The 24986-nt window shown below is 39.2% G+C and overlaps 1 protein-coding gene across 1 annotated transcript in view; it reads right to left on the reverse strand.

Annotated features, from left to right (window-relative positions):
• Nucleotides 1-24986, reverse strand: part of OVA2 (tRNA synthetase class I (I, L, M and V) family protein) — a 73675-nt gene that overhangs the window by 45445 nt on the left and 3244 nt on the right. Inside the window, exons 5-13 of the mRNA XM_089996197.1 lie at nucleotides 23625-23694; nucleotides 22707-22819; nucleotides 22065-22133; nucleotides 8276-8383; nucleotides 6820-6970; nucleotides 6164-6392; nucleotides 5718-6004; nucleotides 5486-5622; nucleotides 4011-4158 (exon numbers count right to left, since the gene is read on the reverse strand). Coding sequence (XP_089852323.1) covers nucleotides 4011-4158; nucleotides 5486-5622; nucleotides 5718-6004; nucleotides 6164-6392; nucleotides 6820-6970; nucleotides 8276-8383; nucleotides 22065-22133; nucleotides 22707-22819; nucleotides 23625-23694 — 1312 coding nt within the window. The remainder of the gene's footprint in view (nucleotides 1-4010; nucleotides 4159-5485; nucleotides 5623-5717; nucleotides 6005-6163; nucleotides 6393-6819; nucleotides 6971-8275; nucleotides 8384-22064; nucleotides 22134-22706; nucleotides 22820-23624; nucleotides 23695-24986) is intronic.

The raw sequence follows: 24986 nt of genomic DNA on the forward strand, positions 1-24986 counted from the left end.
AAAACACACACATCCAAAAACTTTAGGGGAGATAGGAAAAAGAGGAGCCTCCGGATAAAGAATTTGAATTGGGATCTGGTCTTCTACAGAACTTGAAGGCATGCGATTTATAAGAAAGCCAGAAGTTAAAACCGCATCGCCCCAATATGAGGCAAGCATATTGGATTGAATCATTAGACACCGAGCAACATTGAGGATTTGTCTATGTTTTCTCTCAGCCACACCATTTTGCTGGGAGGTATGGGGACATGTAAATTGAGGTTGAATCCCATTAGCAGAATAGAATTGAAGCAAGCCTTTAGATTTGAACTCAAGAGCATTATCAGTGCGAACAATTTTAACATTCACGTCAAATTGAGTTTTTATCTCGGCAATTAAAGATTTAAGAATGACAGGACCTTGAGACCGATCTTTTAACAGGAACACCCATGATAACCTTGAAAAGTCATCAACAATAACTAGATAATAACGACACTGAGTTCTACTCAGAATCCTACTCGGACCCCACACATCGACATGAAGAAGACCAAATAATCCTTGACCTGACGGACTCTGACTGGAGGGAAAAGAACTTCGACAATGTTTTCCCAATTGACATGTTTCACACTGAAAGGAAACTGAAGGAGGTATGTGAGGAATGACACGACAAAGTTTTGTCACTGGAAGGTGACCCAGACGATGATGCCACAATAAAGGACTTGAGGATGATGAAACAGCAGAATACGCCAAAACATCTGGTTGATGTAAATAGTACAGACCACCTTCCTCGTAGCCACTACCAATCATTTTCCCCGTCAGCAAGTCCTGAATTGTGCACCCCATGGGATCAAAAATCATCCTACAATTCAACTCTTTTGTCATTCGATTGACGGATAATAAATTCTGTGGAAACGAAGGAGCATGAAGAACATGCGACAATTGAAGGGTAGGGGAAATAGATATGTTTCCCTGCCCTACAATTGAGGAAGAGCTCCCATCAGCAAGAACTACCCCTTTTTTATCAGTTACAGGATTTAAACTTAAAAAGTTACTCGAATTTCCGCACAAGTGTCTGGATGCTCCAAAATCAATGATCCACCTACCACCTTGGCCAGATAGGCCATCACCTGCCAAGCCTGCAACCTTAGCAACAGAAGACTTCGAAGAGGATGAGCATAAAGCAAGAAGCTTCTTATATTCACCCCGGCTAAGAGTTATATAATCATTGGAGCAATCCGCATCTGATTTAACCACTTGAGCCATAAGGAAAAATAATGGGTTAAAAACGAACAGGAACTCAGATTGATGACACTAATTTGTCTCCACCACGACAAAAAAAACTCCACACTATACAGGTCCACACCAAAAAAAATACTTGTTACTCTGCTTCACGACGACTGCGCAACATCCATACCACTCACCAGATCAGGAACCCATGGATTCATCACGACTTGTAGATTCGATCTTCTACAGACGATCTGTCCAAAAAGAAATCCAGAAATCACCTTCACACGATCAACCTTCACGAGCTTTGCCTTCACACGTTCCCAAGAATGTACAATAGCAGTAGCATTGTTCAAGTCTACCCCCACGAACCACTAAATAATCGGATCTGAACTTAGTTAGATCTGATTCTTCCTCTCTTTTTTTTCCAGTACCCACAAACGACACAGGAAATTGCAATCAGACCTGATTTCCTGTTGGGGACACAATATGTAGATCAACAACTGTGTTTGATCTTGACCACGACACACAGGTCAGCGACTGCCTTTTTTTTTGGCACCCACAAACGACACAGGCACTTACGATCAGACCTGATTTCCTATTTGGGTCTGCACCACGATATGCAGATCAACGACAATATTTGATCTTCACCGCGACTCATAGATCAGCGACTGCTAGATCTGATCTTCACCCATTGCACGACCTCATTGCAACACCCAGACCTGCAACCACCAGATCTGGTCGACAAGCACATAGGACATTATCACAATGATTAGATCTGATTTCAGATCTGAGTCATGACTATTGTCAGACTACAGATCTGTTATCAGATCTGCCAAAAAAAACTAACTATTGATCTGATGCCCTTCATGTGAGCTCTGGCGAAACACACCGAAATCAGATTCCCAAGTTCGAACACCGAAATCAGATTCCCAAGTTCGAAAGCTCTGATACCATGTTGCGACCACGTTAGAGTACGCAGGAGATAGAGAGAGAGAGAGAAAAAAAAACAAGAGAGGGAAAGTTCATACTTCTATTAGGGTTTAATCTCTACTTAAATAGAGATTAAACAAGAGCACCAAATTACAAAACTAACCCTTACACAATATATAATAACGCGTAAACCCAAAATGCCCTTATAGCATGTCTCAACAAATCAAATGTGGGTGGATACGGATAACTGAAAAGAAAGAAGAGAGTAAAGAAAGAAAAGCAAGAAAAAAGAAGAGCTAAAAGATATTAGAAAAGAAGGAATGAGAGTTAGAGGAAGAAGCTTGGTTTTGATATCATAATAAATTATGAGTAGGGAGAAACACGAGGAAGGAGAAAAGGAATGGCTAAGGCTTAGAGGGATTAACATAGACTCGAATTCAACTGTGTGTAGGATGAAACCATAGTCACAAATATCTCGGCAAGGCTATTTTTCGTGATATTATAGGTTTGGTGATAAATCTCGTGGCTTAAAAAATATAAACAAATAACAAAAAATAAGTAACAAAATATCATGGTTAGACAAAAAAATACATAAATAATAAATAAAACAAGTAAAAAATGTAAAAGAAAGAAGAAAAAATATTTAAAATGTAATAAATAAATAAAAACATTAAAACTAACTAATAATAAAGTGATAATATCATGAGAATATCATGATGTTCTCGTGATAATATTGTGATCTTATCAAATCGGTGATATTTTCAACATATTGAGATATTTTACCTATATTATCTTTAGTTGAATTTACAGCAATAATATCATGATATTTTGAAAATATCGCAGATATCTGTGACTATGCATGAAACCCATCAACATGATTTATACTGCAACCCTCATGAGGGCTTAAAGCCTTAAACAAAATACAACAACATTTGATTATATTTACAAACCTGCCACCATAGGTGGCATGAACTTATACAACATAAAACCTTCACCACTTCTAATATTACAAGATTGCCATCAAAAGGTGACATCAACTCAAAGTGAAAATCATAAGCATACCACCACCATGTTTAATAGGACATTAATTTAATATCATCAATAGATATCAGCTAATAGTAATCCCTAGACACTAGAAGCCATTATAACACATCTAGCTGATAACATAGATGTTCTTCACCTCTCAACTATGCCATTTTTCTCGGTTGTGCAATGAAAAAGTCTCTGGCAAATGGTATACATTATTTGGAGGGAACTGTTGAGACATCCAATTATATACTTCCCACCGATATCAGGAGTGAGGACAACTTTCCCTTGGTTTCCAAGTTAGTCTCAATTCTAAGGCTTGGCATTGATAGAGTGCTCGTGGACCAAACGGGCTGGTGGCACAGTCAATAGTAGACCTGGGCTAGGATTCTGAGTCTCAGTCCTGCCCATCCAAATGGATATCATGATATATCAGATAGTTGTATATATCTGATATATTAACAGGGTTTTTTTATTTCTGTATCCAAAAAATCAAAACTCTATCCAAATCATGAAATATTGAAAAAGGTGATATCTTTAATTTGTTGTGATTCTATCAAGATTCTATTCTTTTGTCACTTTATTGTGACAAAATTGCAATAATCAAATACATTTTAATCAAATCTAGTATTAAATACATTGTAATCAAATCAGACATCACTCCAATTTCAGAATGATATGTTGGTGAACAATCTAGAGAAACCAAAGAAATGCATACTAAACGCAGATTACACAAGATGGAACATTACACATGGCACCTCCACAACTTTCTAAACACAACAAGAAGGAATAAATGAACTAACGGGCTTAAAAGGAACCTTAGAAAGCAACAATGAAGAGGACCTTACACTTAATATGGTTGATTGTTTCCTCGTTCATCAGGGGTTCTTTTGAATGAATGTGATAAAAAACTGGAATAGGCACACCCCAGGTTCTCTGCCTTGAAATGCACCAATCAGAGCGGGTGGATGTCATTGCAGTAATTCTGTTTTCACCCTATGTAATCACCATTACAGGGGGAAAAACCCCATCAAAACATAAATTCACTAGAAATAACAAGTACTATCCTAGACAAATCAGGCAAAAAATTATTTAAAATGTGAAAGGATAGTAAGGGCAAAAGAAATTGCTATAACCAATCAGATCTGGATATGCTTGCTGACTTTACTAAAGTGGTTTCAGTCCATCAGAAATCCGATCCATACCCGATCTATTGATATCCCAAACTATGATGGTTTTATATTTCAAGGAATTATTTAATTGAAAAAAAGGTACTCATCTGGATGTAGATTCAATGAACCCGAAAGCGAAAAGCAGTTTTTGTTGAAACAGAAAAGAGAAAAAAAAAAAGATACTTAGTAGGTGAATGTAATCAATAAACTTGAACCTATCTCGCAGCCTCAGGCCAAACCAAAAATAAGTTAAGCATGTCCAGGTTCAGAATTAACAGATGTCCTAACAAAGAAGCTCTCTCTCTCTCTCATGAGTTTTTTTTTACTGAGACAAAAACCACAAGTCTTACAAGATTTGGTAGCTAATAAGACAAATGGAATTAACTGGAGGGGAAAAAACATTACTAGGATTGTATTCTTTTTTCTTTTTAAGTTGAATAAAAAGGCTCACACCATCCACCCAGTTGTAAAGTTTTTTCACTAATTTGAAGCATTGAAAAGGAAAAGCAATTTCTGCCATATGCAAGCCTTCAATGCCAACAGCTGCAGGAAGCAGGTACAACTGTTTTATATAAATATTGCATGCATACATATATACATACATATACATATATACATATAGAGAGAGAGATAGAGAATAGAAACTGCAGCAGGCCAGCAGCAAAAAGAAATATTGTGTGATGGTTTATCAAGTCATAAAATCATAACTGCCCAACTATCTTACCACCATAGATGTACAGTAATGAGGTTTGGTTCAGTGGACGTTCTCGTTGTGGTTTACAAAATCTGAATGGCAGTAAGTCAGTAAGTGTCAGATATTTCTATAGAAGTAAAGAAAAAGCCTCGTTGGAACATAGCTGCCATGACCTACCATGTGTTCTTCTAGAAAATTGCCTTTTTAATTCACAAAATTGTTGTGGATCATCCCTGACCTAACAGGTGTTCTAGTAAATTGTTTTTTTAATTTCTACAATTGTTTGGCTGCAGTCAAGAATGATCCTTAATTCCTTATATTAACAGTTTCACAGAAAGAATCATCATATCACCAAGAATAACACAAATAAATCACATTTACTCCAACAAATGCCGAAGTAAAAATAATGGATCAATACTTAATGAAGAAAATAAACTGGGAACCTCTTAAGTGATACCTGTGCTGGAATCCACGACACTTGATTGATCGCATCCATAGCAGCTTTCCTGAACCCTTCCACAGATGCAAACCATTGCTCTGTGGCCCTAAATATGGTAGGCTTTTTAGTTCTCCAATCATATGGGTACTTATGTTCTTCAGAAAAAGAAAGAAACGTGTCAGAACATGATAAAATTTCTTAAGAGTAGCAATCCATTTATCATAACTATCTGAAGGCTGGTCATACTTACTGTATGGTTCATGTTTCATAATCAACATCTTTTCATCCAAAAATTTAATCACAGCAACATTTCCATCACCAAGGACATCCAAGCCACTAAACTGCCCAGCTTCTTCTGTAAACTTTCCATTGTCATCAACAGGAGAAAGTATAGACAATCCATATTTCAAACCAGTAATATAATCTTCCTGTCCATGACCCGGAGCTGTATGCACTAAGCCGGTCCCTGATTCAGTTGTAATGTAGCCCTCTCCAAGGACCACAGGGCATTCTGTGTTTTCAATTGGATGAAGATACCTGACCACATGTCACTGATTTGTCAGATACTAGAAACACAAGGTATAAGAAAATGTTCATTTCTAGGCAACTTCAGAAACAATAACTATCCCTTATTTACTTGACCATGTAATGTAGCTATAAAAGAACGTAATTATCCCTTTTGTTCCAAGATGAAACCTGCAATTTTCAAGAGCAGAACCCAGCAGAGTCTTCTTTATGGTAAGTTTGACTCTCCACTTGGATTCCAGGGTAGGAACAAGATCAGTTGCAACAACAACAAATAGCTTCTGATGATCAGTCTTCAAAGCATCACTGAGTTTGGTACTAGTTTTTGAAATTGAATCATCTTCTACAAGAGCATGCACTTCAGCAATAGCATATAGCAGCAGAGGATTAACGGCAACAGCTGGTGAAAGAAAGAAAAGTCAAAAAATCAATACAAAATAATAGTAAGTCATAATGAAGAAGTTTCTTCAGAACTAAAAAAGCTAGTCCCTAGAAGGAAGAAGAAACATGCTATGAGCAGGTATATCAGTGAACTCCAAGATCTGGGACTCAAAAATATCATTAACTGAAAGATTCGCAGAGATTTCCCAAGAAAAGGATTTTTTAAAATCCTTTGACATGCTAAGAAGCTATCAAAATGTTGTTTACAGCACAAGGATAGAACGTATCTGGAAACTGTATTATGATGAATTAACTGACAAATTTGTTCTTCGAATTGTAGATATAGGCACATTATCACTAAACCCACTACAAATTGATCTGGAATGCCAACAGTTAAAACTCATAATACCAGCAAAGAACTACTCTGAAAAAATATAAGTGCTTACCAGCATTTCCAGGGATGGTCCAAGGGGTTGTGGTCCATATGGCCAATGAAACATCAGGCAAAAATTCCTTGAACAACATGTAGGAAGCATCAGGTACGTGTGTTAGCTTGAATATGACATATATACTCTGTGAAACATGTCCATCTGGGTACTGCAGGCAATATTTTGACATGTGTTAGGATCATAAATAAAATACCACTACCAAAAAACATTGACAGCAGATTGCATAGGAGAAGTTTGCCAAACTTCAATCTAGGTTTAATATGCATTACGCATGAGATAGAAAAACGGTCAGGCAAACAACCATAACCAAGTGAATATACAATTATACATAAATATGAATATACATATAGACATATATAAAGAGGCCAAACCTAAACTTGTGCCCGAGAGATAGCTGTCAAAATGGTAAATTAGCCTGAGGGGCCCATATTATATGTATATTTATAGTTATATTTATTCATATTTCTATTTATACATAAAAAATAAAAACCTACATGAGCAATTAAATAAGCAGGAAACTAGTTCCTTTCCCCAAAAGGCATATAGCTTTCTCTTAAACCATGATTGCATCATTGGCTTCAAAGTACAAAAAGAACGACACCAAGAAACCCATATCAACACCATCAGTCATCTGGATCACTGTATGAAAACTCGCCGAGTCAACCTAATGACTCAGCATGGATCAGTCTGTTACTGGGTCAACCCAGTGAATGACACAGCATTTGCACAAGACTGGCCAAGTCAGCTGAGTTTTCATGACTCAGATCATTCAATGGGTCAACCCAGTGAATGAACCAGCATTTGCACAAGATTCAGTCCAGTTATATAGATATATATATATAGAGAGAGAAATGGGTATCTGCACACACATTAGGTGTGAAATGATACTTGCTAAATGGGTTTTTCTGCCCTTCCAGTGTTTTTTCTACAGTTCCGACCCCATAAATGTGTCGGGCATGGTCGATTTACAAGAAATCCACACCTGGATCATGTGTTTTCAATTAAAAAATGATATTTGGAGCCTCGAAAATATACAAAGACTTTGGACCGTTGATTTTTCGAACCTTATAAAAACCCACCCATGTGTCGGAATTGAACTCTTCAAGAGCTGATCCCTATAAAATCAAGTACATAGATCACATATGTACGGTATAATTTAAAAATAAAATGAAAAAAAGCTGAAAACCCCATTTAGTATGTTCATTTTGCACCTAACATGTGAGCAGCTACCAATCACACTCTATATCTATATCTATATCTATATCTATATCTATATCTATATCTATATCTATATCTATATATTTATATTTATATTTATATTTATATTTATATTTATATTTATATATGTGTGTGTGTGTATCTGCCTGTGGTTATTGTGTAGTTATAAATTTTCACAGCCAACTTTATGAAACCTGAAAAGGTTAGGCAAAGGACAAATGCAAACAAATCTTACCTCCAGTTCAGCCTCTGCAAGAGCAGTACATGAGGACGGACTCCAATGCACAGGCTTCCGGCCCCTATAAATATGACCTTGCAGAGCCATCTGGCCGAACACCTCTATCTAGTTCAGCATACATGAAAAGAAAGGAAAGCCATCTATCAGTCACTACCATTGAATTAGATATCATAGATTAAATGCAACTTTTGAATTACAATATCATAGATTAAATGAAAGAAGCCATGTTTCACACTGCAATTAGGGGCCAGATGGTAAGTTGGTAACTGAAATTTGAGATAAGCCATGTGGCATATGCTCCACAAACAATAAGCACATGGACGCACGTGTGCATATAGGTGTGTCTTGTGCATCTCTGTGAGAGTGCAAGTGGGACAAGGTTCCAACCCTGTTCCAAACCAGATTCAACACATATTACCATATATGGGTAACAGACATGCACAAGACTAGACCCTGATCTTGAACTGGGTAACAGTTTTATCATTGGATCTGGGTCAGAATTGGTTCCAGTCCAATCCATTAGATTTTTTATGTTATAAACGTGTGGAGATTACCTATTTCAGCAAGTCTGGTAAAGTAGCAGTTCAGACCATGTATAGGGATGCACAACAAGCCGAGCTAGCTCGGGCTCAACCCGTTTAAACTCTGGTATAACTCATTCGGAAAAATAAATGAGCCGAGCTTGAACAGGCAGTTGAGCTCGGATAAGCTCAGTAAGCCCGATTAAGCTTGGTTCACATAGTTATATAAAGAAATTAGATTTTATATATGTATGTGTTTTGTTCATAGTATGGTCACAAAGAGAGGTCTTACATTAATAGGTAAGTCATTGGTCTTCTTTGGAAGTGGCATGGGTTCAAATCCCACCATCTTCCTCTCTTTCAAAAAACTTTTGACATAAATTTCAAAAACATTTAAAATCTTTTTAAAATAAAGGTGTTCAGCTCGAGCTGCTCGAGCCGATCTTTGGCAATGGTTGTTCAAGCTTGGCTCGAGCTCGAGCCGAGCTTGAACAACCAGATTTTCTGATCGAGCCGAGCCGAGCCAACCCAAGCTCAGCTCGAACCCGGCAAGTGTGCATCCCTAACCATGTATGGACCCAGGACCACTGCATTATCTGAGTCAGACCTAGATCCAAAACTAGATGAAATTTCATAAAAAAAAGGACACAATGTCAAGTAAAGCATGGCCCAACCCATACTCTGATCCATTGCCAACCTTAAGTGTGTGCGTCCACATCTAATGTGTAATGTAGGAGAAAATACAAATATTAAATGTAGAACACTTATAAGTCCAACAATGGACAAGAAACAAAGAAAGTAAATAAGCACTTTAAGTGCATACACATAAATCCACAAAGGGATAATGCCAAAAAGCAAAAAACATGAATATTATTGAGAGAGAGAGAGAGAATTCATTACAAATGAAGGGGGGACACCCCTTTATATACACAAGAAAAAAGAGAGGGAGGCTTGGAGTCGTTGGGGACCCCAACGACTCCAATGGTAGGGTCCCCAAGGTCCTTTAAAAAAAGGAAAAGAAAAATAAAAAAGAAAGAAAAACATAAGTTGTTTCTAATAAACAACTTAAAGACCAAAATACCCCTATTAGACAATACGTTGGAATTATATATATATATAAACACTCCCCCTCAAACTTTATGGGAAAAGAACCGAAAGTGTGTTAAGAAGAAAGAGAAAACGAGTAGGAAGAGATTTGGTGAAGTCAGTCAACTGATACTCCGAGGTGACATATGGCAAAGTGATAGTTCCTCTTAAATATTCATCACGAACATAATGACAATCTATCTCAATATCACATGAAAAGTATGATTGTTTGCAATGTAGATCGCACATTTATTGTCACAGCACAACTTTGATGGAGTTGAGATGATGATTCTCATATCACTGAGAAGACTTTTAAGCCACACACTCTCCATTGTTGTAGTAGCTATGGCTCGATAGTCGGCTTCGATTGAGGAAAGAGATACATTTTGTTGTTTCTTGCACCTTCAGAAAATTAGCGAATCTCCTAAAAAATACAAAAACCAGTAATTGAGATTCTATCATTGAGATTACCTCCCCGATCAATATCAGTATAGGCAGTTAATTCAAAAGATGAGGAAGAGGATAAGAAAAGCCCTTTTGAAATGGTGTTTTTAATATATCGCACAATTCTCATTATTGTTGTCATGTGCACAGTGGTAAAAGTATATTGAAACTGGCTTGCCACATGAACAGCATGAGCAATATCAGGTCGGGTGATGGAGTAGGATCTTCAAGTAAAACACCATCTTCAAGTCTTAATTTTGCATTTATAACTTCTGGAGTCTCCACCTTCTTTTCATCTGAGATCTCCGACTTAGCACAAATATCAGCAGTTAATTTCATTTGAAAGAGTATGTATCCTTTTTGTGAGTAGGCCCCTTCAATGCCTAAAAAATATCTCAAGAAACCCAAGTCAGACATATCAAAAGTTTTCTTTAAAATTGTTTTAATTTCATTTACTCTTTTGTTATTTCCTGTGATGATCATGTCATCAACATATAAAAAAACATTACAATAGTGTCACTTGTTTTCTTGACAAAAAGAGCAGTGTCAGTATAACAAGAAATAAATCTCAAATTCATTAACACATTACTGAATTTGTCATACCAAGCCTTATGAGCTTATTTAAGACCATACAATGTCTTTTAATTTTAAAACTTTTCCATTCAAATTCATCCTAGGAAGAGGTTCCATGTAAACCTCTTCACCAAGATCACCGTTTAGAAAAATACTTTTAACATCTAATTGATAAATAGGTCATTTTTTCATAGATGCAATGGCAATGAGAGCTCAAACACTTATCATTCGAGCAACCGAAGCAAAGGTCTCATAATAATCTATCTCATATTCTTGAGCATACCCTTTGGCAACTAACCATGCTTTATATCTCTCTAATGACCCATCACTTTTGGTTTTTACTTTAAACACCCATCTACATCCTATGGGCTTCTTTCATTGCGGAGGATTACCTATTTCTCATGTGTGGGCTTTCTTAAGAGCATTAAGTTCAAATTTCATAGCTTCATTCCAATGAGGATATTATTTGGCGTCATAATAATGATATGGTTCATAGTAAGAGTAAAGGGTTATTAAGTATGCTCTAAAATTTGGAGAGAAAGAATCATAGGATACAAATCTACTTGGTGCCTTAGAAATACGATTTGATTTTCTAAGTTGAGACTCTTCTAAAGATATGTTTTGAGAGAATTTGTCAAGTGCACATTGACGATTACCTTCTTCCCGTCTAGTATACACATGTATATGATTTGGTATATGTTCATTCAAATTCTCATGTTGACTATTATTCTTATTATCAAAAGAATGTTCATTATGATTAGAACCATTGTCAAAAGACTCGAAGACCTCAATAGGAATAGACTCATCATTTCTTGGTAATAAGTCAAATAGAAATAAATAATCTATGTCACAGGGATTCGGCTAGCAGGGTGCCGCAACCGCGTCGACGCGATTCGACGCGGGTGCGGGTGCGGCACCGGGTGCGGTCAACCCGACCCTGGGTGCATTGACCTTCCGGCAAGGAGTAGAGGAGGAGGGAAGATCGCGACAGGGGGCCATCGGCTCCTTGCCGGCCTTCCGGCGCACCACGGGAGAGAGGGAGGGAACGATGGGGACTGCCGACCCTCCGGCGACACAGAGAGAGAGGGCCAGGGGCGGCATGAGCCACCGACCTCCTGTCGGCACCCTGATCGGAAACAGAGGAGAGAGGGAGGGCACGACAGAGGTTGTTGACCCTCTGTCGGTTCTCCGGCGACCCAACCGAAAAGGAAAATCGCAAGGAGAGGCTTTTTACCTGCGAGGTCACGGCGACGACGATGGCAACGACGATCGAGAGGAAGGAGAGGGGATGGCGTTGAGCTCGCAGACGCACGCAGGGACTGGTGGTGTTCGGGAGTATACCGGTTCTCCGGCGAGTCAAGGGAGACGAGGCAGAGGGAGAGCGATTGAGAGAGAGATGAGGAGGGTGATCGGGAGGGGAGATGAGGCGGAGGAGGGAGGCGCAGGCGATGAGGGTCCCCCCCCCCTCTGCGATTATTTGAAGGCTCGGAGGATGCCCGATTCAGAAAACCCCAAAGGGGGTTCCTTTCTCAGAAGAAGGGGAGGCTGCGGGGGTTTGAAATATGCGAGGGTTTTAACCCTCGCATTCGGATGCTAATAACTTCCAAAAGACATGTAGATTGCTAGTTGGTAGAAGCTAAAAAACGAGCATCTGCCATCTGGTTAGAAGGTAAAAGTTCATTCTAACTTCATAGTTTGTAGTTCACGTCACGTCAATATAAATGAGCAAATAATCTGAATCACACATTTTGTTTAAAGTTGATATCTCTAGTTAATTTTTCTGCATGAAACTATAAATAATGCATTTAATGCGCCCTTTCAAGACCTCCTATTCTTCATTTTCATCATTTAACCATTAATTGGGGTCTGGTGCACGACAGTTTCCCGGGCTAAAACTCGTTGAATATTATTCAATCGAAAATATTCCCCACCGAAAGAGAATCATTCCCTTCTAACGGAGGGTGATATCGCATATCTATACAGAGGGAGAGGGGAGGAATGATGTGGAGCCCACTGTAATGATTCATCTTTCCTCGTTGGTCCAAATCTACAGCAAAGCTCCTTGATGTCCACGTCAGATGGCCACGTCGAGGGACGACTGTGGAGTAGGGAGTAGGGTGGTGTGGGAGTGGGACTGGGACATCATTGGGGCCCACGGATGGACCTCAGCATTTAATGGGCATGGGAGTGTAAGGCGCGATAGAGACTGCCACGTTCCCAGCAATGCGCGTTCTTGCGGGTTCTTGCTGATGAGGGGGCCACGGGACAGAAGCTGCCAGAAGGACCCTTGGCCGACCAGGTCCGTGGGGCTCACGGTGTGTCATGTCCTCATCTGTCTCATTTGCTTCCAAAAGATTCTTGCTGAATAAATTTTTCTAACTCTCCAACTGTTGATGCTCGAGTTTTTTTATATAAATAATATCATATATATATTATTTGTTTTTGCCACACCCCGCACCCCCGCACCCAAGGTTTTTTAAAGTGTCGCACCCCCGCACCCGCACCCGCACCCATGTGACTTAGTGAATAATCAATGGTTTTCCTTGATTCATTACTCTCAAAAGCATTTTCATTTTCAAGAAAAGTAACATCCTTTGAAATATAAAGTTTGTTATTTATTGGATCAAAACATAGGTATCTTTTTTTATTTTCTCAATAGCCTAAGAAAACACACCCAATGGCTTTTGGAGAAAGCTTATCATTTTTATGAGTAAGAACATAACACTTACAACCAAAGATTCTTAGTCTTTTAAAATCCGGAGTCATTTTAAAAAGTTTTTCAAATGGTGAAACATTGTTTAATGAAATTGAATGAGTTCTATTAATTAAGTTGAAGTTAAAACGGCTTCGGCCCAAAAAAATTTTGGAATATTCTTGAAAATTAAAAGAGTCCTAGTGGTTTCTATTATATGTCTATGTTTTCTTTCCGCTAAGCCATTTTGTTATGGAGTTCTAGAACAAGACCTTTGATGACAAATTTCATTTTGTTTTAAATAATTTTGAAAATCATTAAACATATATTCTCCTCCCGAATCTGATCTTAGAATAGAAAGATTGCTTAAGAATTGATTCTTAATCATTATATGAAATTCTTTAAAAAAAGAGAACCATCGGATTTATGATTTAGAAAATAAATGCATGTGTATCTAGTGAAATCATCAATGAAAATCATATAATATGAGAAACCTCCTTTTGATATGATAGGTGAGGTAACTCATACATCCGAATAAATTAATTCAAAAGGCCATATAGACACAAAGTTCTTTGGGAAAATGGAATTGCTTTTATTTTTCCAAAAATGCAATCTTTACGAGTTATGTCTTTTTCATTACATGTATTTCTCAAAAAAGAGAAAAGAGACATCTTTAAAAAGCTAGGGTAGCCAAGTCTCTTATGTCAAACATCAATGCTTTTGATATTTACAAAATGACTTGGGTTGAAGAGACAAAAAATTCATAAAATAAAGATCATCTCTCCTATAGCCTTGCCCAATCAGCTTCCCTGACTGGAGATCCTGCACGGTGCAATCTTTAGGTGAGAAAGAAACTTTACAACCATGATAAAAAAATTGAGAGATAGAAAATAGATTTAAATTTGTTTTTGGAACCACCATTACTTTTGAAACAAGAAAATTTTGAAAATGTTTTAAATCAAGTGTTCCAATTGTTCCCTTGTGATTTACATTGTAAAGTTGCGTCTAGAGTCTGTTTTGCTTTCGTTGAGTCTGATGTAAGCTGTCTGGTTCAGGTTAATCAATACCCCGAAAGAGCAACCCGTATACTTGAACTGTAAGAGGCCTACGAGCTAAATTGTGAATGAATCAAATGCATTGAGCTTTCTTTTGTTCACCCTCGTTGTGATTGCTTCTTGTGATTGCAATTATTTTCCCTTTATTCTCTCTTACTCTCTGATTACAAGCTTCCGCGATTGGCAAGCGAGCGATAAGAAGGCATGCGGCAGTAAGGAAGGATCGTCGCATCATGTTAACCTATTGAAGGAAATAAGACCATGACAAGTGGTACCAGAGCTCGTTCTCGTGCTGGGGAAGGGACTCAAGAGTCGGTGTCGACAGACGCACCGATAGGCTACGATTTGTGAGCAAGACATCGTGGCGCCCTATCAAAACTTATGTAACACCAAAGGCAAGACAGCTGCCAAAGCTGAGGAGATGAGTTCACCTTAGGGCCAAGAGCAAATGGTTGCAACTGTCAACAAGCCGGTGGAAGATGTGACTTCGCACGAAGAAGTGATTTCACGCGCAGTTGAATCATTCGGTAAACTGAATGATATGATGGCGAGCTTGCAAGAGCAAGTGATCCTACTGATGGGACAGGTCACTTCGTTGACAACAACAGTGGCCGACTTGCAGACTGAAATAGGGGAGCTTCAGTTGAAGACCGCATATTGCAGTGGACAGTGACCCTAAATGGGGGAAACGGTGAAAGGTCATCAAAGATTGATGTGTCAAGACCAGCAAAGTTCAATGATTCTCGCCACAGCAAGGCCATTGAAAACTTCTTGTTCCAAGTAAAAGACTACTTGGATATTCAGAACGTGACGGTTGAAGATCTCAAGATTAAGGCTGCAGTAGCTCTACTGGATAGAGATGTTATCGCGTGGTGAAGGCGAAAACGCAGTGACATGAAAAGGGGTCAATGCGTGATAGACACCTTTGACGACTTCAAAATGGAATTGCGCAACTACTTCATGCCGAGGAATGCGCAAAGACAGGCTTACAAGATGGTGTCGGATCTTAAACATACTGGTTCGTTGCAAGACTATCTTAGAACGTTCCATAAGCTTACGCTTGAGGTGCCTAACATGCCATATGAGAACAAGCTCAACTGGTTCATTGTGGGACTTCAGTCATGGGCACAGTCCGAAGTGGAAAGGAGCAACCCCAGTATTTTGAAAGATGCATATGTGCCGGCCGAGAGCTTAGCTAACACTCAACGCAAGCCCTTCATCCCATCAACCAAGGTCGAGAAGAAGCCTGAAAGGATGAGTGACGCAACAACAAAGGTGAGGCGTCGACATCCCACCAATTTGATAAGAAACAAAACTTCAAAAAGTACAACAGCAGCAATAAGAGAGCAGTTGTTACTTGTTGGTTTTGTGGCGATAGGCATATCGCCAGGCAGTGTCTGAAACGTATTGTAAAGAATAATGGGCAAGCCAATGCGGTGCAGGCAGAATGCAGTGATACTGAGACCATGCAACCAAGGATGGGGGTCATGCAATCGATTAACACAACTAGAAGTTGTGCAGCTGAAAACATGCAAGTCAATAAGAAACTCGTGTATCTAGAAATCATTACGGATGAAAAGTCTACTTCAGCAATGATAGACTCTGGGTCACACACAATTTTGTCTCGCAGGAAAAGGCAGAGTGGTTAGGCATGAAGCCTGGGCCAAAGCAAAGGACCATCAAAACTGTGAGTTTTGAGGCTAAGCCCATCCTTGGTGAAGCAAGAGACGTGGCTATCCAAATTAGGAGTTAGGCCGACAAGGTCAACTTCTCTGTGGTGCCACTGGACAATTTTAAGATGAATTAGGGTATGGAGTTTCTACGAAGTCAGAATGTTATGATGCTGCCTAAGTTTAACTCGACGATTATGGGGCCAAACCTGTCACACACAGTTTAATGCCTTACTCAGAAAGACAAGACTTCAGTGTTATCGGCAATGTAGTTGAAGAAGGGTGTCAAGCGTATGGAGAAGACATTCTTAGTTGTCATGCGCGCAGAAGAAGGAAAGGTGCAAGCAGCAACGCCGCCGACCCTAACCCCACTATTGGTGGAGTTTCGGGGGGTGATGCCTTCGAAATTGCCGAAGCGTCTACCACCAAGGCTTGAGATTAACCATAAGATTGAGTTGGCCCCAAAAGCGAAGCCTCCCGCAATGATTTCATATCCTATGGGGTCAGCTGAGCTGAAAGAGTTGCGCAGACAGCTAGACGAGATGTTGGATGCAAGCATTTTTCGTCCATCAAAAGCACCATTTGGTGCGCCAGTCCTATTTCAGATGACACATGACGGCTCCAAGCGGTTATGTGTGGACTACCGTGCGCTAAACAAGGTCACGGTAAAGAACAAGTACTAGTTGCTACTAATAGCGGATTTGTTCGATCAGTTAGGCAGTGATCGAGTCTTTTCAAAGCTAGACTCGAGATCAGGTTACTGGCAGGTGAAGATTGCAGATGGTGATGAGCTGAAGACAACTTGCATCACCCGTTATGGTGCTTACGAATTCTTAGTAATGTCATTCGGGTTGACGAATGTTTCAGCCACGTTCACGACCTTAATGAATCAGATTTTTTATCCTTAGACAAGTTTGTGGTAGTCTACTTGGATGACATCGTGATCTATAGCAGCAACATGGAGGAACATGTTGAGCACTTGCGAACAGTGTTTCAGGTGCTAAAGGTGAATGACCTCTGTGTTAAACAAGAGAAGTGTCTCTTGGGTCAGGAGGAGATCAACTTCCTCAGCCACGTTGTGGGGCGTGGTGTGTTGTGCATGGATGAGCAAAAGATAAGAGCCATCAAGGAATGGGTTCCGCCAAAAAAAGTGTCAAAGTTGCGATCATTCCTTGGTTTGGCGAATTACTATCGGTGATTCATTGAAGGTTACTCCCTCATTGTTGCGCCCCTCACTGACTTGTTAAAGAAGAATCGGGTATGACTCTAGACAGGAGCATGCCAAAATGCCTTCGACGGCTTGAAGAAAGCCTTAGTGAGGGAGTCAGTGATGTGACTGCTTGATCACACGAGACCCTTTGAGGTCCAGAAAGATGCCTCAGACTTTGTCATCGGCGGAGTTATTATGCAAGACGGTCATTGAATCGCATATGAGAGTCGCAAGCTAAAGGATGCATAGAGGCGTTACACGGTGCATGAACGTGAGATGATAGCCATCGTGTATTGCCTCAGGACCTAGCGGCACTATCTTTTGGGTGCTCAGTTCGTCGTCAAGACAGACAATGTTGCCACAAGTTATTTTCAAACACAAAAGAAGCTGACGCCAAAGCAAGCTCAATGGTAGATGTTTTTGGCTGAATTTGATTTTGCCTTAGAGTATAAGGTTGGGAAGACCAATGTAGTTGCGGACACCTTGAGTCGCAGGGCTGAACTGGCTGTTGTGTGTGCGGAGCCTTCCAAAGTGCATTTAGAGAGCGGTTTGATGAGCCGCATCTGCGAAGGTATGCAACAGGATCCGACGACGCAACACCTTGTTTCTCTTGCGTAAGCAGGAAAGACTCAACGATTTTAGCTACAGGACGACCTCTTCGTGACAAAAGGGAGATGTGTCTTCGTGCCACGGTGGGAAAGCCTCCGCCAAGAATTGCTTAAGAAGTGTCATGATACATTATGGGCCGACCATACTGGTCAGGAGCGGACCTTAGCACTCCTTGAGCGCGACTACTATTGATCGCAGATGAAAGACGACATGGAGGGGTGCGTGCGAACGTGACTCATCTGCCAACAAGACAAAGGGGCCAACCAGAAGATAGTCGGTCTCCTTAAGCCTCTACCAATTCCAGAACATCCTTGGGAAAGCATCTCCATGGACTTCATTGTTAGTCTGCCGAAGGTAGATGGCACCAGCTCCATCCTAGTGGTAGTTGATCGTTTCTCAAAGTATGTCGCATTCATCTCAGCTTCTAAGGAGTGCCCTACAAAGAAGACTTCATAGTTGTTTGTAAAGCATGTGGTGAAGCACTGGGGCATACCAAAGAGCATTGTGAGTGATCGCGATGCTCGCTTCACGGGCAAGTTCAAACGTGAAGTATCTCGACTACTTGGCTCTAATTTGTTGTTTTCAACAAGCTTTCATCCGCAGACCGATGGGCAAACAGAGTGCATCAATTGAATACTAGAGCAGTACATTGGACACTTTGTTAGTGTCAATCAAAAAAATTGGGTAAAGCTCATTGACGTAACACAATTCTGTTGCAATCTGCAGAAGAGCGAGTCTCACTGGGCAGCATCCGCTAACCCCGCACGCTTGCCTCGCAAGAAAAGGGAAGGTCATCCTTCGCCTATCAATTTGTTCGAGACTGGCATGAGCAGAATGAGTTGGTGAAGGCATTCCTACACAAGGCGGCAAAGAGAATGAAGAAGTGGGCGGACAAGCATCGTAGGCCCGTTGGGTTCCAAGTAGGAGACCAAGTGTTGGTGAAGCTTTATCCTAGTCGCACAGGCATCTTTCGCGGGCGGCACCGTGGACTAATCAGAAAGTATGAAGGATCATTCACCATCACAAAGAAGGTGGGCAAACTGGCGTACAAGCTGGAGTTGCCCCAGATTTCAAGGTGCACCCAGTGTTCCACGTATGCAACCTCAAACAATTCCATACAGATGATGGAGATCTGAAACGTAGCGTACTACAACATGCTCCCATCATACAGAGGGCTCCGACAACACAACGGGCTGAGAAGCACATCAGTCAGATTTTTCGCCACAAGGTCAACTACTTGGGTGAAGCGAAGAAATACCTAGTGCAGTGGGAGGAAATAGCAGAACCTACGTGGGAGCCAGCTTTTCGGATAAGCAGCCGCTACCTGGCTGAAATCAGGGCTTAGCATGAAACAAATGGCATCAATGACGACGCATGATTTGAAGGGGGGAGCATGTTTCCTTGTGACTTACATTGTAAAGTTGTGTCTAGAGTCTGTTTTGATTTCGTTGAGTCTAATGTAAGTTGCTCGGTTCAGGTTAATCAATACCCCGAAGGGACAACCTGTACACTTGAACTGTAAGAGGCCTACAGGCTAAATTGTGAATGAATCAAATGCATTGAGCTTTCTTTTGTCCACCCTCATTATGATTGCAATTCTTCTCCCTCTATTCTCTTGCTCTCTTGCACTCTAATTACAAGCTTCTGTGACTGGCAAACGAGCGATAAGAAGGCTTGCGGTGGTAAGGAAGGACAGTCGCGTTGTGCTGGCCTATTGAAATTTGAAAGAAATAGGCTTGTGACACCAATACTCTCTATTTTTAAAGAAGTCTCATCGGGCGTTAAAACATAAGACGAGAAAGAATTAGAATATACTTTAGAAAGAACATTCTTATGTGGTGTCATATGAAAAGAGGAACCAAAATCAAGAATCTGCATACTTGGAGGAGATGAGGATGATGAGCACCCGAAGTTGAAGATGATTTGAGAAGTTGTTGGAGTGCCTCCAAAATTTGATTAAGTGTATCTTTAATATCTCTTCCATTTTGGTTTGCTTCTTCTTTCTTCGAATTAACTTCACCAATGAAAGACACTTAAACCTTAAGCTTAGGACACACCGATCTAATATGTCTCGGTTCATTACAATAATGGCAAGTGACGCCCTTCCTATAACCACTATTATAGTTTGGTCCATTAGTTTTTGTAAAGTGGGGTGGGGTGGCTTATAGGATTTTACATTTGAACCCGACCTAGTAACGGCCAAAATATCATCATTTTTATGAGTCATGCCAAGACGGGTTTCTTCTTGGCATACTTCGGCAATAGCATCTTCAATAAGCATAGCCTTGCTCCTATGGAGAAGAGATGCCCTGACTTGTTCAAATTTCGGTCTTAGACCATGAAGGAATTGAAAAAAGTCTTTTTTTTTCAACTTGCTCTCTTCTCGTTTTAATGTCTTTGGGAGCCACCCATTTAGGCTCAAGAAGAGTTAATTCGTCCCAAAGAGGGGACAAAGAATTAAAATAATCACGAACACACAAGTCTGCTTGTTTAGTGGATCTAATTTTATCTTGACAAAAATATTGTCTAGCAAGATCCTTTTGGGTATACATACCCTTAAGGAAGAACCAAGCTTCATTGATACTTCTAAACTTAGCAATGTTGGCACAAATCCTTTTGTCAACATTGCTCATAAACCACGCCAAAATCTTAGCGTGGTTACTTTCTCAATCTTCTACCTTTACTTGATGATCATGAATGGCTTTGAAATGTTCTCCAACAAGAGCTTTTTCAACACCTTCGATTTTGGTGAGCTTCAATGATGGTTCAAGAGTTGTCCCTATCACAAAGCCCTAAAGTTTCTTTCCTCTAAGGTGATTCTCCATAGCCGATGCCCACATCAAGTAATTTGAACCATTGAACTTAAAGGAGAGCTTCACCCTTGATTCATGCTCCATGTTGAAGAAGAGAGTGATAGTGCGTTTGTCATGAACTTTAAGTAAAACATGAAAAAAAAAAGTTTCAAGATCAAGAGAACCCAAATGGCTCTGATACCATGTAATGAAGTAGGCGGAAATACAAATATTAAGTGTAGAACACTTATAAGTCCAACAATGGACAAGAAACAAAGAAAGTAAACAAGCGCTTTAAGTGCATAAACATAAATCCACAAAGGGATAATGCCAAAAGGAAAAAAACATGAATATTATTGAGAGAGAGAGAGAGAACTCATTTCAAATGAAGGGGGGACACCCCTTTATATAGACAAGAAAAAGGAGAGGGAGGCCTTGGGGGCTCCCCACTCTTGGAGTCATTGAGGAGCCCCCAACGGTCATATTTATGATTGTTGGCGACCCCAACGACTCCAATGGTGGGGTCCCCAAGGTCCTTTAAAAAAAGGAAAAATAAAAATAAAAAAGAGAGAAAAACATAAGTTGTTTCTAATAAAAAACTTATTTTACAAGTGGAAAGACTAAAATACCCTTGTTGGGCAATACATTGGAATTACAAAATTTTTTATATATATATAACATCATGGCCATTAACAAGTTCACCACAAATCTATGCCCTTAACAAATTGGAAAATAACTTGGACAGTTTCAAGCATTAATTATCACCAAGATTAGTGTTTTTGTAACTTTATAAAGAACAAACCACACATTCGTTACGCTTAGTCTGAAAATGAACAAGGTCTTTTACATGTTCCTTTTATAAAATCACTAAAATGCAATAGTCTGCAATAATTAATGCATCAAATCGCACTATCGCTCTTAAAATTGCTAGGGACAAAGATTTGTGGTGAATGTGTTAATGTCACACACACACACAAAAAAAAAAAAAACTATATATGTACGTGAACACATACATGCATGCAGATATATACATTGTGTATATATATACATACAAACATGCATTGAAAGACTCAACAAAAAGTTGTGATTTCCATTTATAAATCAAAAAACTTATACGAGGAAAAAAATACCAACCTGGGCAGCTTCATATTCTGGAGATAGAGTTAAATAAGCATTTTCCCAGTCTCCCCATACCCCATATCGCTGCATTCACATAAAGAATAAAAAATAATCAATCCATACAGAGCAAAAGTACTTACAATACACTTGCTTTGGATTTGGTAGTTCCAATATAACAAACTAGATCTAGCCTTTGCAATATGTTCATCATAGTTTATTTACTGATAAGTAATTAAGATCCAATTTCTAAAAGATGCAAAATTTAACATTCATATTTAACGAATGTCATCTGTCTATGGAGTAGGCCTTGTCTCATCTTTTGTAATGTTAGGTACCTAAATGGCAGATAGATCATGGTTGCAATATCCTACTGGCTAAGTCTATCTTTTGATGATTGGAACCATCCCAACTAAAGCTTGTGCATGACAGAGTATAAGGATTTGATAATCATGGATAAACAATGTATGCTCCTGCCGCACTAAACCAGATGCAGCAGTTCCTGTGTCAACACAAGCAACTTAGCCATAGCAATTTTAAAGTACACAAGGAACTCATAAAGATTGGGTCAACAGCAACTTTATAAAGGTTTGTAAACAAGTAGATAAACATAAGAAATTATCAAATTAAGAATAACAAGGAAAAAGCTTCAACAACGACCTTAAATGATTTCATCTGAGTGTTAACAGTGTCTTTGGCAAATTTGGCAGCTTTCTTCCGCAACTTCAATGGTGTCAACTCTTTTCTTGCATCCGCATCCATTGATTGCAGGACTATCGAAATACTAAAAGTTAAAGAACAAATAACCATAAAAGATAGAAAGTACTAACCCAGGAAAGAAACTTAGAGACTAAGACAGCAAAGTCCAATGACCAGCAGAAAGCATGGCACTGTGGCCTTTCACATAAACAGGCAAAGCATTTATGGACACAAAAATGGAAGTCAAATAATGAGACTTTTTTCTCCCTAATAATGTCATCTTCAGTACAATCAACTACAGATATGTTCATTGATATATACCAGAGTCTAGTGCAGCATTAAATAATTTTAAGGTTATCAATTGCTCCAATATGTTAGCGACAGAACAGCTGGGTTTACTATGTCTTCAAAGTCTTTTTCTGAACTAATAACTTGTTGACATTATGAAATTCAAAACTACCAGAAATGTATCGTATGTTTGATGTCAAGGTAAGCAATGACCAGCAAGGCATCAACTGAAACCTAACAAGTGCTTGTCTTATATGGAACAATTAGCTGCATCACATTTGATAATGGGAAGGAATGTATACAATAATCAGGGACGCACAAAAACACAACAGCAAGAGAGCTTACAAAGAGCTAAAATATTCCTCCAAATAATTGATACAATCAACAGAATACATCGTGGAACAGAAAAGACATTCTACATCTCCTTTAACAAGTAATTATACCTAACCTAGCAATCAGAATTTAAAGCATCAATGCCCTTGGGCTCCCTTCTCTTTTCATTTTAGAGATGCTAACATACATCCCAAGATGTACCCATTTAAGCTAATACTTCTGAACAAATAGCGTACCAAAAGTACATAGGTTACTTGCCTTTCAGTTCTATTGGAAGGCCATGGCAATCCCACCCAGGCACATAATGTACCTTATAATTTTGAAGAAGCTGCAGAAGATAAAGAAAATCAAAAAAACATAAGAGGCAAATGACGAATGATGCAACAATGAAAATGTAAATTTAACTAAGGAATGTTGTTGCAATCCAACATGATGTACAAATTTTCTGAACCAAAAAAAAAAACTTTCATGATGACAAAGTTTAATCAACAAATTAATTCAGTATCAAGTTCTGGTGCTGACACTGCCTCTGGACTTCATTGAGTCAGAAGACTCAGAACATTTCTGTTTCCAAAACAAATTTCATGCAGATGGAGCAGATGGGCACTTGCTTCTCAGAATATATCAGTAGGCTTGCCATCATACCAGATGCACTTAAAAGTTTTTAAAAAAAAACAATAAACAAAGGAACCAGTAATATAAGGAGAAGTGCTCAATCCAACAGAAATAAATCAGATTAGTGACTTCAATCAGAATGTCAAGATTGCAATCAACCACAATAAGGCAGCTGGAATGGAAGGATATAATGGTTAATTGATCATTTAGTCGTATCCACCTTCCCTGATTTAGATTTATAAACCTAGAATTCAATGTGCAAAGTGGATGAGGTATAGATATCTCCCCCAATTAGTAAAACGAGATCCCTTCACCCAGTAAAAAAATGTGCAATAAGGTTCCTTCTGTTTGGTATCAGATCATGCAGAGATGAATCTACCAAATCATCATTCATCAGATATAAGCTACTATGGACAAATGTGGTCCAATCTGCAGCTTTTGCCTAGACAAGCTAGCGCCCTGACTGACTAAACTCTAATAACAGAAAAATGAGGTACATAGTGACCTTGATGTTTCAACTCTCCCATATCACCATTACCTGTTGCATTTGACAAAAACAAGAGTTATGTGGTTAAAGTTTTTGAGTTTAGCTATTGGACAAACAGCACATTGTGGCACATGTAGCTTCTCACTGTTCTGCTGCTCCAAGTCATCAACCACAATATATGAAATTCCTAGTGGAAACTCCATTTGCATCGAAGCTTCATGCAGAAGTGTGGTGGCTTGGCTCATTGTAACTGGCAATTTGGAGAACCTACTAAAAAATGGGATAGTATCATAGTAGTGAACCAGAGTTTGTTTTATCCAACACAAACCCTCAGTGTGCACATTCCATGTTGACATTCCACCACACTAACACAAGCACTATGTGCCACGAGCAAATCCAAACCTACTATGAATGCAGTAAAAACTGTATCCTAACTTCATTTGTGTTTTGCATGATCTTGGTCCTTTATTTCCAGTTGTTTTTTTATTTGAAATTTTGGCATTTGATTTGATAAATTT

This window comes from Nuphar pumila, chromosome 2 (genome assembly GCF_984573655.1).
Source record: "Nuphar pumila chromosome 2, dmNupPumi1.hap1.1, whole genome shotgun sequence".
Taxonomy (NCBI): Eukaryota; Viridiplantae; Streptophyta; class Magnoliopsida; order Nymphaeales; family Nymphaeaceae; genus Nuphar; species Nuphar pumila.